Source organism: Rhipicephalus microplus, chromosome 9 (assembly GCF_043290135.1).
Source record: "Rhipicephalus microplus isolate Deutch F79 chromosome 9, USDA_Rmic, whole genome shotgun sequence".
Lineage (NCBI taxonomy): Eukaryota > Metazoa > Arthropoda > Arachnida > Ixodida > Ixodidae > Rhipicephalus > Rhipicephalus microplus.
This window is the reverse complement of record NC_134708.1, coordinates 81425594-81439913: the sequence shown is the minus strand read 5'-3', so window position 1 is coordinate 81439913 and position 14320 is coordinate 81425594. Positions and strand designations below refer to the sequence as shown.

The 14320-nt window shown below is 46.8% G+C and overlaps 1 protein-coding gene across 1 annotated transcript in view; it reads right to left on the bottom strand.

Moving 5' to 3' along the window:
* Positions 1-2258: 2258 nt before the first annotated feature.
* Positions 2259-14320, bottom strand: part of LOC142771942 (uncharacterized) — a 49631-nt gene continuing 37569 nt past the window's right edge. Inside the window, exons 6-7 of the mRNA XM_075873945.1 lie at positions 7928-8122; positions 2259-2391 (exon numbers count right to left, since the gene is read on the bottom strand). Coding sequence (XP_075730060.1) covers positions 7959-8122 — 164 coding nt within the window. The 3' untranslated portion in view covers positions 2259-2391; positions 7928-7958. The remainder of the gene's footprint in view (positions 2392-7927; positions 8123-14320) is intronic.

The following is a 14320-nucleotide window of genomic DNA, read 5'->3' as shown; positions in this document are numbered from 1 at the left end:
CCGCATACCAGTGGCACATACCCGCCCTCGGGCCCATATCCGCATGTCCACATTTTACGAAAAACGTAGCCGGCGTCATTATCACGCTGTCGGTGTTAACAAAGCGCCGACAGCAGAAATGTGGAACATACTCTCGTTTAGTCCTTGAATTGCCCGCTGGATGGCGGTACTTGTATATGATGAATATTTGATAAAAAGAAGCGAGATGGCGGTACCTGAAGTGTTCACCATATGGACGGACTGACGCTAGGGTGGACAGACAGACAAGCGGACGAACAAACACACAAATACGTGGACGGACGGGTGGATAGACGCATGGACGGACGCACAGACAGACGCATGAACGGGTGCACGTGCGGATGGACTGACGCACAGACGCTCGAACAGGCACACGTACGGACGGACGAACGCTCGGACGGAAGCACGGACAGATTGTCTGACGTTTCGGCCCACTCATCATTCATTCTGTGGATATGCTATGATTTTTTTTCTTATTTCGTGCAATAGTGGTTATGGACACCGGCGGCGGCGGACAAATATGTATACGGCGCGCACGCGAGCCGCGTTGTGGTCTCATGACAGCTTTCGCTGTAATATAAATTTTGACACAGCCAGGGAGGAGTGGGGAGAGATATGTCAAGTACGTTCACCTTTGAGTGAAACATGTTTTGAAGTAAAATAAAAAAAAAACGACCGTGGCGTCCAGCTCGAGTGACTAACTGCATTGTTCTATTCAGTGTTCTAAAAACCGATGGAGTGGCTTTTGCGATATTTAGTCTCATGTACTGCCAAAGAGCATTGAACTACGACCTCCTTTATAGAGGTCATGTATTCAACACAAATACGCTGAATGCGCTATACTTAAGCATCAAGTGACTCAAATGTATTATTTCCTAAAGATAAATCTCAAGAGGAGAAACTTGCAAGGAATGTCCAGACTACCTGACCCCCCCTCCCCGCCACGATTTGCGGCAATGCTTGTGATTGCGTTATAAATACGAAGAAGTTAAAGTGGACGAAAGGCCAACCAGCCGTGGGCATGGACTGAACCTGCGAACTTCGGATGTAGCACCCGATGCTGTACCAAAGTGTCAGATTCAGTTCCAGCCGGAGGACAGTTTGAGCGCCGGGGTGTTACAGCTAACTCCTCGCCAAGTATATTCAAAATTGCCCACTCTTAAAAAGAGCAGGATAGTTACCTTAACATATAAATAAATCAGCGTAGCTGAATATGCATTAAAATTTCTCGACTCCATAAATTTTTTTGGGCAGTGAACATTTCAAAGCAAGCTTTGTTAATTACCCAGCTTATTGGATTAGCAGTAGAGTAATCTGACGTTCCTGAGCAAGTGCTACAATTTTTGTGAAATTATCACTACGGTTACAAATTACAAATGTTGATTAAATAATCATCGTTAATTACCAAGCTTAATGGGTTGAAAAACGGCCCAACGTGCTGCGCACGACTATACATACAATGATGGGCCAATTGAAGGCATTGAAGGCACGTAAGGCATATGCTTTTTTTTTTTTAATAGAACACACAAGTTAGCTGAAACAGGCATGTGTAACAAAATGGCACAGAGTGCACCATTAAAAAGAGTGTAATTTCACTAATTTTACCAAGGTAAACTTCAATGCGGTGGGTATATTTTGCAGTAAAGATTCCTGGTATTCTGTCGGTCAAACAAAGCGTTTGTGAGTGTAGCGCCAATGGGGCTTCTTAGTGCATAATTCTCTCATCGTATTTGTTCTATTCTGCTCCTTGATGTCTTCACTAATTGCTAACAAACTAGCACAAGAAACGGTTATCTTAGTATTACAAAAGTTCTGCGTTTGCTTTATGACGAATTCTTCACGAGAAGGAAGATTCTTTCAACGCAAGGCTTCGTAACAGTAATAATCATTTTACGTGCAGCATGACGTCCCAAAACCACGATATGATTATGAGGGAAATGAGGGACACCGTGAGAATTTCCTTAATTGGGACTTTCTAGAGTTCATGATTAAGAATAAACTCCGACTCAACAAAATATCTATCTTTAGTGCTAAGTGGGAGTATATTTTTAATCATAAACTCACCCGGCTTATGGAACACTTTTGCATTTCTGGTGTACACGAGCCTTCATACAAGGCGGCCGCCATGGCACGGATCAGACCCGCTTCCTTAGGTTGAACAGTCGAGCACCGTAAAGGCTACACCACTGATACGGACGATAATGGTTTAAGTGATGAGTGTTGCAAATAGACGGAACGTATTATGGAGATTTTGGTGGATTTATTTTCGTAGAATCACTGATATCCGGAGGCCAGTATGCCGCGCTTGCTGGTGCAGCGTCCGTCCACTTTTTCCATTCCACTTCGGTGACTTTCCGGGTCTCGCGTCGCCACCTGTTGTGGATGATACAATAATATGGAGAGCAAATTAAAAATATATACGGCTGATGCTTTCAGTGTCGTAAACCTATAGTGAACTAGAACGTAAACCCATAGTTACGATCGAAATGTATGCTTGGCTTGGTTTGCGAAGACTATGCACGCTTGTTTCATTAATGTTGTGCTTTTAAGAGTGAAGTTCCTTCAGGCGCGCGCTGAGCGTCCCATCGTAATCGTATGTAGCAACCTCCCGTTAGTTCTTGAACCTGCCGTAGAGAGCGGTACTTGTACATTTAATGAAATGCATATACGCTTAAAAATGCAAATGGTACGATACTAGAGGACGTTACTTGTAGTATGATAAATAATAAAAATCACAGCATATCCATGGAGTGAATGATGATGAGTGGGGCAAAGCGTCCGTCATTCCGCCCGCGCTTCCGTCCGTCCATGCGTCCATCCGTTCATACGTGGGTCCGTCCATTCGTGCATGCGTCCATGCAACCGTCCGTGCGGCCGTTATATCGCGCGTTTGTTCATCCGTACGTCCGTCTCTGCGTTCGTCCGTTCGTCTGTACGTGCGTCAGTCCGCTCGTCCATGCGTCCGTCCGTCCTTGCGTCAAACAGACTGACAGGCAGACAGACTATGGACGGACGCGGCTAGAGGATGATTCATGGTTTGCCGATAAATAAAAATTGGGGGACCCTTAAGCTTCACCTTTAAGGGTTGAACGACATAGCGAGATCTGGCCCCTAAGTGCACCCTTCAACCACTAAGTGCAAACTTTTTCATAGGTCTTGTTACATACACATGCACGCACACTAACACGCACACAGTAGATTGGACCAGCGCGCGCTATTATCGCCGAATGGGCTCGTTTTCGTCGTGACACCTGTCGAACAAAATGCGTTAAAGGGGCCATGAAACACTTTTTTTCAAGTAACCATGGAATGAATTCAGGAGAAGAGCTTAATACCACATGAATTCAATGCCGCAAAAGTGTTAAGAATTTGTCCAGTGCGAGTGGAGTTACAAAGGTTTATCGCATGCAGCAATTGCATTCTGTCTTCTCTCGTCCCGACGAAAGCGCTGGAAGCTAAGCAGGAAGGGGCGGCAGGGCCTAGAAACTACCGCGCCTCGTGACCTTGAGCACTTTTTTTTTCTTCGAATGTGCAGCTTTTTCAGTGTGATCGCGCGCACATGTGTGGACAAAGAGCGGCCTCCCGCGGCTATCTCGGTAACTTGATTTTTCGGTCACAGACGCACAGACGATTTTTCGCTCACAACCAACGGGGCTGACGCCGGCGGCGGGTTTTCTGCGACACGAGCTCTTTAACGCTATCACATTAAAAGTATGATACGCGCAAGGCGGCGGCGGCTCGCGCTCGAAGACGGAACCCCGATGTGCGAGCGCGCGGTAAAATAGAAATTACGTCACACGAAGACGTAGGCGATTTCGTGTTCGTCGGCAGCGCCGTACGCTAGGGGGCGCGGTGTAGTAAAATAAAAGCCATTTTGGTGCGCACGCAAGTTCAGAAGGTCGGCGGTTGGACAAGGCTGCAGAGCGGCGTGCGCGCAAGGCGGTGGTGGCTCACACTCGAAGACGGAATCCCGATGTGCGAGCGTGTGAGGCAAAAGCGTGCTGTGAAGCTGCGCGGAGGCGCCGACAATGAAGATGAAAACATTTTATTATGAAAATTCAAAGAAAACGGGGAGCGTCCCTGTTGGTTGGGAGGCGGCCACGCCGCTCCAGCAGTAAACGTGACAGTCGGACCATGCCAACAGAAAAGAACAGCCAGTTTTATTCACACTCGTGAATATATAAAGGAAACTAAGGGGGAGAGGGAAGGGGGATAAGATTGTGCACATGCGCACTTGAGAGCTTGGGTCGCGTCGTTCAATGGGTTACAGCATTTCTTCCCCCTTAGTAGCCAAAACGCACGACCGGTTTCTTGGCTCGTGTGGAGCGACGTAGTACGTATGGTTGCGATTCTGGGGTACTCTGAGAGGTAGCCGGCGCCGTTGTTTCTAGTCGTACCGGCCCTGGGGAAACCGGTGTAGATGGCCTCGACATGTCGTCGGCTGCTGGCGTTTCATCTGGGCTCCGCTTGCGAACTTGATCCACGTGGCGGCGGACAAGGCCATCCACAGTCTTTACCTCCAGGAGGCGAGTGCCACGCGTAGCCTCCACTGTGCCTGGGAACCACTTGTCTCCGGCGCCGTAATTTCGCACGTACACGTAGTCTCCCGGTGCGAAATTCCAGCCTGGGTCACTCGCAGCTTTGGCAGGATAGACTCTGGAAGGAAAAGACATCTCCATTCTTGTGCGCAGACGGTATCCTAATAGCCTCTCTGAGGGAGAAGGACCCTCCTGGTGTGGTGCGTTCCGATAATTGCATCCGATAATTGCATCCCATCCTCGTCGCCACTGTTGGTTGGGAGGCGGCCACGCCGCTCCAGCAGTAAACGTGACAGTCGGACCATGCCAACAGAAAAGAACAGCCAGTTTTATTCACACTCGTGAATATATAAAGGAAACTAAGGGGGAGAGGGAAGGGGGATAAGATTGTGCACATGCGCACTTGAGAGCTTGGGTCGCGTCGTTCAATGGGTTACAGCAGTCCCTATTCCAGGACTCCTGTGGTAGCCTCTGCGACAGCCTGGGTCCTGAGAATGAGGGCCCGGCAGACCTCGGGGGCGCCGTCGCAAAAAGTGCCTTCCCACTGCTCAGGGGTACGGGTGGACCGAAGGATTGCAGGGAGGGAAGGGAAGCAGGCGGTGGAGCACTCTACGGTAACGTGAAAAGTTGTGGGGATAGCGCCACAGCCTGGACAGGCATCAAACGAGTAGGGTATATTTTATTCATGAAGTGGAGGTTTGGAAAAGTTCAGGTCTGCAGTTGGTGAAGTGCGACAGCCTCCTCGCGTGTGAACGAGTCTGGTGGGAGTTGGTATTGCTGTCGTTGGCGTATGTAATGTTGTGTGGCTTCGTGATATGTGAGAGAAGTGGGGAACCTGGCTCTGTGTTGGCCGCCTCATTGCGTGGAGCCGCTCGTAGGGTGAGTTCTCGAGCAGCCACATGAGAGTGTTCATTACCCGACAGTGAGGCATGACCAGGAGTCCAGAGCAGGTGTATGATGTGGCTGTTGTGTGAAGCAACTTTGAATGTGCGTAAGAGAATAGAATGGGAGCTTTTGGGAACATTGCGACCTGTTAGAAAAGCTTGACATGCCAGTTGCGAGTCGGTAAGTACGTAGTATGTTTCCGCGAAGAGGAACAAGGTGTGTTGTATCGCCAAGGTAACCGCCAGGATCTCGCCCGAATTGGTGGCTGAAGATGAGGTAGATATTGAGGCCGCACTTACGATCTCATGAGTACCTCTAACGACCACCGCTGAGTGTCCGTTTGTCGTGCGAGCCGCGTCCGTGTAGTGGACCCTATTCTCCTCAATGTCACTCAGAGTGCCACCACATCCCGGCGTAGAAGAACGGAAGGCCGTAGCGGCGTGGCCGTGGCGTGCGGACCCAGCTTTGCTCCACTCTCCATCATTCACCCCGTAGATATGCTATCATTGTTTTGTTTTTATTTTTAGTGTTGCTAAAAGACGGCGACTGCTGCAGTTCGCTACCGCATTCGGCAAGCTTCTGGCAGTTGATTGAATTCAGCCTGTCGCTTGCTCTGAAACGCACTCACGAACAGCCTAGCGTACGCACGATCTATGGTGAGGTAGAGAGACTATGCGCCGGCGAAAGAGCCGTTAAATCTTCGCCTAGTCACGTGGTACCGCAATGGCGCGGCTCTGAAAAAGCGCAGCAGTGACGCCTCTTAACAGCGCATCACGTGGCGTGACATTACCCTTAATCCAACAGCTCAAGGTCATTGCGACGCGATGAATAACCCTGCGAGACGTGGTGGAGCGGTGTTCTCACCCTAAAAGCCATTGTTGAATTCTGTGATTTTTCAAGTATACTTGCGATACCGCTTACTACCAGAGATCAATGCTATCGGTATGAAAACATGTTGCACGTTTTGGGATTCATTTTTCACGAAGAGTAAATTCATCAATAACATTGGCCTGCAAGCTATTCACGACGAGTTCTAAATTATTAAGGTAAAGTAATCATCAGAGGCATTCACTAGCTAGGATATAGTTTTTCAGAGAGGGGGTAATGGAGATGCGTCGCCTCTAAAAGAACAAGGCTTGACGTGGCACTAAACGTAATGCGGGTGATTCGATAACTAATGAGTGATTGTTGGCAATAGTAGATTACAATCCTTTGGTGCATCAGTGCCCCAAAGAAACGTGGTGCATTTGTGTTCTTCGTGGAGGAACAATTATCCGCTAAGCCTTCATTATGGCGGAAAATATGCTCATTTGGTACACGTACCTAAACATTATCAGGAGCTTCATTAATTCGACCCCTTGATAAACAATATATATAGGGATGCATGCTCAGGAGGATGAGAAGGTGCGTCGAAAACAAACCGGAACATGGTTGTAACTTTATGGCGTCAAAATACTCCATGACTCGGAACTTAACACGTATAGTCCTTCAAGGAACATGTCATGTCACGACCAAGAACTCGTACTGCGTGAAATTTGTCAAGTAGGTTTTGACGGTTTCGCATGTTCGAAAAGATCTGCTCGTTCTGTTAAGAATCAGAGCCATATCAGGAGTCGCTGCCTTCCAGCGTCATAGTTGTGGTGCCCCGCGTCAAGACGTGACTATTGAATATGAAAGGGAACTTCATATCTTCCTCTTTTTTAACAATACGTTCAAGCTCCTCAAGGACGTTAGTATCACCACAGTAGCCTTCAGCGCTGTCTGTGGTATGTAACCATAGACACCAGGAGCCCCGAGCGGAACCTAAAAAGATGACAGGACACAGCTGTCATTTCTTCCGTCACACTTCTTTAGAGGAATGGCATTACATAGCAGTAGCCGTCTCCCTGTCGCCTTGACTGTGCCGTCTCGTTCCGCTAAGGATTACCATGGATAGATGTCACGTGTTTAATATGCCCATACGGCGTACCTTAGAGAAAGTAATCTTCGCTGCACTGCAGCAAGAAAGAGTGGTGTAGCTTATTTGTCGAAACTATATGGGAGAGGTTGCAAAGCGTTCCCTGAATGGTCCAACGAAAAATAGTTTTTCCCCTACCGTAAGTTGGGCGTGGCGATACGTGTGTTGTCTGTCCGTTTGGAACGTCCCTGTATGTCATTTCGTCTTCCCGAGAAGTTGCTGCGTCCCGGCATCCATCGGCGGGGATTAGTCATCGACATGCTATAACGGTGTCGATTCCGCAATGCATGCGTTGCTGCCTCATCGCGACGCTAATTCCTCGTACTAGAACCTCTACATAGCGGTAAAGATGGAGACGCACAGACGTAGCATTTTCGGAGGAACAAACTGTGTGCACAGAATCAACTTTGTCAGGAATGCGTGTGCTTCAGGGATACGTCTTCAGTGGGGTTCATTTAAGTAATCGCTGTAGGTAAGCACGTGTCTATGATGTTTTCGATAACCTTTTTCGTGTCGCTAACGAACTCACGCATTTTCGCTTGTTGTTTCCCCTTGAAGCACTATCCCTTCGAGCGGCTCTTCGCATGTCCGGCTGTCTCCGGGTCCTTGTGGCTAAGCTTAGGTCCGTGCGTCTCTCTGGTGGTGTCGGTCTTAGATTCTGCCTGCTCGTTCTTGGAGCCAGCACTCATCTGGGGCGCGTCCATGGGTGTCTCTTCATAGGCCACTGCGAAGGGCATAGGGCCACGGAAGTACGCAACTTTGTTTGATATAAATTTTGATGTCCGTAAGAACACCGTTACTTCAAGTGTGTGGAAGGCTCCTGCTGCTCAAATGTAATAAGCCAACCTTTTGTGTTCCTCCCAAAGAAACTAAGCAGAAGCCACAAGAAAAGTTGTGAGATAACATTTGTTCACACCTAATTAGAACTAACAGACAAGAAAGCTAAAGAAAACACGGGTGATGTTTTTGTAGCAATGATGACGTTGATGCGAAGAATGTAAAGGGGACGAAAAGATAATTTGCCGTTGGCAGAGACCGAACCTACGACATTCGAATAATGCACCCGATGCTCTATCAACAATGTGCTGCAGGCCACTCGCCGTCATGGCTCCTAGACGCACTGACTAACACTGCCCCGTTTAGGTGCACATGTATACCCTATAAAGTGGATGGAGGGATGACCGCCGGTGTAGCTCAGCTGGACAGAGCATCGCACGCGTTGTCGCAGGCTCGGTCATCGCCAGCAGCAAATTATCTTTCCGTCCGCTTTGCTTTCTGCACATCAACATCATAATCACTACAAAAAGACATCTCCTGTGCTTTCATCGGCTTTTTTATATGTTAGGTCCAACTAACGCTGTATAGTTAACAAAAACAACAACAGCAGCAGCAGCAACAACAACAACAAACGAGCCTTTAAAGTTCGCTTTCCTTCGTTGTTCATACGTAACGCTCATGTTTTAGTTCATTGTGAAGCGAACATTAGGTGAAGCTGTAAATCAAATACTGTGCTGTATACTCTTCAGACTCTTACAGATGATATGGTCACGTGGTTGTGAGGTTGAAGAACGCAGCACACAAGTTGGTACAGATAAAACATCCCTACCGGGCGAATTAGTGCCCGGAATATAAAAAAAATGACAGCATATCCACGCGGTGATTGATGAAGCATGGGCGAAGCTCTTATGTATTAAAGAACGCCAAGGGAGACCACAAGCTCTATCACACGAAGGACAACGAAGCTAGAGAGATGACAGACGATTTTCGACGACTCGAGCAACACCGGCTGCCCACTGTCACGCAGCGGTATGCCTCCAGTCCTTGGAGCAAGAAGTCGATCGAGCCACCGAAGTCATGTTAGCTCTCCTCAACGTTCGTTCCCTCACTGCACACGTAAACGGCGTGAAACGGGACCCCATATTTTCTAACGTCAACGTCTTTTGCTTCACTGAGACTTGAAAAGCCGCGAAACGCTACATCACAAGATACGTCCCCGTCGCGTGCGTCGACGATTCCGAATGGCCTGCTGGTGGCGTCTATTCGGAAAATGCCGAAAGAGGGAAACTACGCACCGCTTTCTACCGAAACCAACGATGGATGGATGGATGGATTGATATGGCTATTCTTTTAGATCGGGCGGTGGCTAACGCCACCAAGCCGTAATGCTTAGTGAACCACAAACTAGATTTATTTTTCCCCTTTCAATAGTGAGGTTAGGGACTCGTACTTTGCAGTGAAGGGTTTAATTTTCACTGGTGCCTTGACTTTTGCCACCAATCAGGTAACCGCCTTCTAGTCAATTCTACCCGCTTAAAGTCTATTTTGCCGTCCCTGTCCCTAAACCCCAGTGCTTTGAAAAACTCTGCGTCATCATCCTGAACTATAGGGTGAAGCCCTTTACAGAACATCATCAAGTGTTCAGCAGTCTCCTCTTCCTCTCCCCACGCACTGCAAGCCGTGTCTACCCCTTCGTATTTGGACCGATATGTCTTGGTTTGGAATACTCCCGCCGTGGTCTTAAACAGTAGAGAACTACCCCGAGTATTATCATAGATCCTTTTCTTGGCAATTTCCTGCTTAAAAGCTCGATAGATCTTTAGTGCGGAGTTCTTAATCATGCAGATTCTCCACCTATCGGTCTAAGCTTCCTTCACCTTTTTCTTAACCGACAATTCTTTTTGGTTTGGCCCCCTGCTGTTTTCAAAGTATTTACAGTCAATTTTCTGGTTCGCTTCCTCCATTTTGTATCGACATTCTTCATGTACAAGTAGCTGAAAACCTTACTAGCCCAACGCTCCTCCCCCATTTCTCTCAATCGCTTCTCAAATTTTATCTTTCTGCTAGCTTCCCTGCCTTGAAATGATGTCACCCTGTACTCCCTGATTTGGTGTATTCCCGTGAGCTCCTAAGGCAAGCGTACCTATTCCACGTTGCCTAATTTCTAATCTTGTTTGAACTCCTGATCTCATGCACAAGACTGCATTGCCGAACGTCAGACCAGGAACCATGACCCCTTTCTATATTCCTCTCACAACATCATACCAATTGTAATTCCACAGTGCCCAGTTTTTCATCAGCGCTCCATTCGTGTTACCTTTAGTTGTCACGTATATTTCGTGTTCTCTTAGGTACTCGGCCCCATCACTTATCCATACGCCCAGATATTTGTATTTATCTTTTATCTCTAGCGTGACCTCCTGTATTCTAAACTCACTACCTTCATTATCATTAAAAACATGACTGCTGATTTTTTCTTACTGAATCTGAAATCTAACCTATCTCCCTCATTACCGCGGATGTCGATCAATCTCTGCAAATCTTCTTTGTTGTTGGCCATTAGTACTATATCATATGCGTACATCAATGCTGGTAGTTCCTGTGCGATGAGTTTTCCTTGTTTGACGAAAGAGAGGTTGAAGCCCAGTCCACTTCCCTCTAATTTGGCCTCTAAGCCTTGTAGGTACATCATGAATAACAAGGGTGACAGAGGACAACCCTGCCTGAGCCCCTGTTTTACCTCTGCAGGCTTGGATACCTGTTTCCTTGTTACCTTTATAGATATCTTTTACAAGATTAGTGACTCCATCTTCCACACCTAGTGTGTCCAGTATTCCCCACAAGTCCTCCTGAACCACGCTATCGTACGCTCCCTTGATATCCAAAAATTCTAGCCACGGGGGCCTGTGTTCCTTTTCTGCTATTTCGATGCACTGCGTCAGTGAGAACAGATTGTCTTCCACGCTCCTGTGTTTCCGAAACCTATTCTGCAGTTCTCCCAGCACCCCCTCATACTCTATTCATGCCTGCAGTTTTTCCTTTATAATCTGCATCGCCTGCCTGTAAACCACTGATGTCACTGTTATAGGATTGTAGTTGCTTATGTCAGCTTTGTCCGATTTTCCTTTGCAGATCATGCTCATTCTGCTGAGTTTCCATCCATCGGGGACTTCATCATCAATTATTATTTTGCTCACTGCCTCTCTCAAAGCCTGCTTAGACTTCGGACAAAATGTATTTATCAGCGTAATTGGAATGCCGTCTGGGCGTGTTGATGTACTACTAGGAACTCTCTTCTCAGCACTTTCCCACTCTCGTTGTGAAAATGGAGCTGTTGCGCCACTCGATTCATCCTTGTCTATTGTAGTGCATAAAGCACTTCTTTGTTGAAAATTTTCTGTCATCCTTGTTCTTATATATTCAATAGCTTCGTCCCATTCCAGCCTAGAACCTTGAGCTGTGGTTATAAACCTCTGCTCTAGGCTCGTCTCATTTCCTAGGGAGTTTAGATGGTTCAAAAATTTCGCAGCTGCATTTCTATCTTTTTTATGTACTTCTGCCAGCCACTGAGCTTCCTTTCTTCTAATCTTTTCATTGACCAGAAGGGATGCATCCCTTCTACAGCTTAGAAAGATTTGCCATTTTCATTCAACATCATCTGTCGGTTCACCCGCTGCTTAGCATGTCTGTGTTCCCTAGAGGCTTCCTGACACTTTGCTATGACTCTCTGAACTTCCTCATTCCACCAACTCTTGGGTTTGTGTCTTCTTTTCCGGGGTGACTGCTCCCGTCCTTTAGCAAGCTCTAGCTCAAGCATTCTAATTATATTCGTGTATGTGCACGCTCCTCCATGTCCACTTGCGGTTTCCTCGTTTTCGGTAGAAGGTATTCAAAATCCGTAAATTATTGCGTTCTGCGAATTCTACTAGTAGCTCTCCTCTGGCGTTTCTAGTACCGATGCCATAATCTCCTACTGCCTGGTCCCCCACATACTTCTTCCCTACCTTTGCATTAAAGTCTCCCATCAGTATTGTATACTGTGTTTCTACCTTACTCATTGCCGATTCCACGTCTTCATAGAAGCTTTTAACTGAAGCGTCATCATGGCTGGATGTAGGCGCGTAGGTCTGTACCACCTTCATCTTGTATCTCTTATTCAGTTTAATTACGATACCTACCACCCTTTCACTAATGCTATAGTATTCCTCTATGTTGCCAGCTATGTTTCTGTGAATTAGGAACCCCACTCTCAGTTCTCTTCTGTCAGCCAAGCCCCGATAAAAAAGGACAGGCCCCTTCTGTAGCACCGTATAGACCTCATCTGTCCTCCTAACCTCACTGAGGCCTTTTATATCCCATTTAACAGCCTCTAGCTCCTCGAACAGTACAGCTAGACTTCCCTCACTAGATAAGGTTCTAGCGTTAAACGTTGCCAAGTTCAGGTTCCAATGGCGGCCTGTCCGGATCCAGAAATTTTTAGCACCCTCTGCTGCGTTGCAGATCTGACCACCACCGTGGTCAGTTACTTCGCAGCTGCTGGGGACTGAGAGCCGTGAGTTATTTGACGTATGCATGTGGGAGGTAGTGGCCAGATACTGCACCAGGGTGGCCAATCCTTCTCTGGTGAGGAAACCGCAAGTGGACATGGAGGAGCCCTAATGGCGAAAATAATAACGAAATAGACTTTATAATGAGTGCACACCCAGGCATCGTGCAGGATGTGGAAGTGGTTGGCAAGGTACGATGCAGTGATCATAGAATGTTACGGTCTCGAATTCGCCTAGACTTAAAGAAGGAACGACAGAAACTGATACGCAAGAAGCCAATCAATGGGCTAGCACTGAGAGGGAAAGTACAGGAGTTCAAAGTTTCGCTTCAGAACAGATACTCGGCTCTTAGTGAGGAAACCAACCTTATCATAGATACAATGAATGATAATCTGACGAGTATCATTACGGAGTGTGAAGTGGAGGTTAGAAGCAGGGTAGTTAGACAGGACACTGGCAAGCTTTCGCAGGAAACGACGAATCTCATTAAGAAGCGTCAAATCATGAAAGCCTCAAGTACAACAGACAAAATAGAACTAGCAGAGCTTTCGAAGTTGATTAATAGGCGTAAGGTATCCGATGTAAGAAGGTATAACATGGAGAGATTTGAACACGCTCTGAAATACGGAGGATGCGTCAAAGCAGTGAAGAGGAATCTTGTGATAGGCAAAAATGGGATATATGCACTAAGGGACAAAGAAGCCAAATAACTACCAATATGGATAGGATAGTTAAAGTAGTGGAGGAGTTTTACAAAGATCTGTACAGTAGCCGGGACAACCACGACTTTAATACTATAAGAACTAGCAGTAACCCAGATGACACCCCACCAGTAATGATAGAACAAGGCAGAAAAGCTTTGGAGAGCATGCAAAGAGGCAAAGCTGCTGGTGAAGATCAGGTAACATCATATCTGCTGAAAGATGGAGGACAAATTGTGTTAGAAAAACTAGCCACCCTGTTTACGAGGTGTCTCCTGATGGGAAGGGCACCAGAGTCTTGGAAGAACGCTAACATCATCTTAATAACTAAGAAAGGAGATGACAAGGACTTGAAGAATTGCAGGCCGATTAGCTTGCTCTCTGTAGTATACAAGCTATTTACAAAGGTAATTGCTAACAGAGTAAAGAAAACATTAGAATTCAATCAACCAAAGGAACAAGCAGGATTTCGAACAGGCTACTCAACAATCGACCACATTCATACTATCAATCAGGTAATAGAGAAATGCTCAGAATATAACCGACCACTATACATAGCCTTCATAGATTACGAGAAGGCGTTTGATTCAGTAGAAATATCGGCCGTCATGCAGACACTGCGGAATCAGGGCGTAGATGAAGTATATATAAACATTCTGGAAGAAATCTACAGGGGATCAACTGCTACCATAGTGCTTCATAAAGAAAGCAACAGAATACCAATCAAGGAGGGTGTAAGGCAGGGGGACACAATCTCCCCAATGCTATTTACCGCGTGCTTACAGGAGGTTTTCAGAAGCCTAGAATGGGAACAGTTAGGGATAAGAGTTAATGGAGAGTACCTTAGTAACCTGCGCTTCACCGATGACATTGCATTGCTGAGTAGTTAAGGGGACG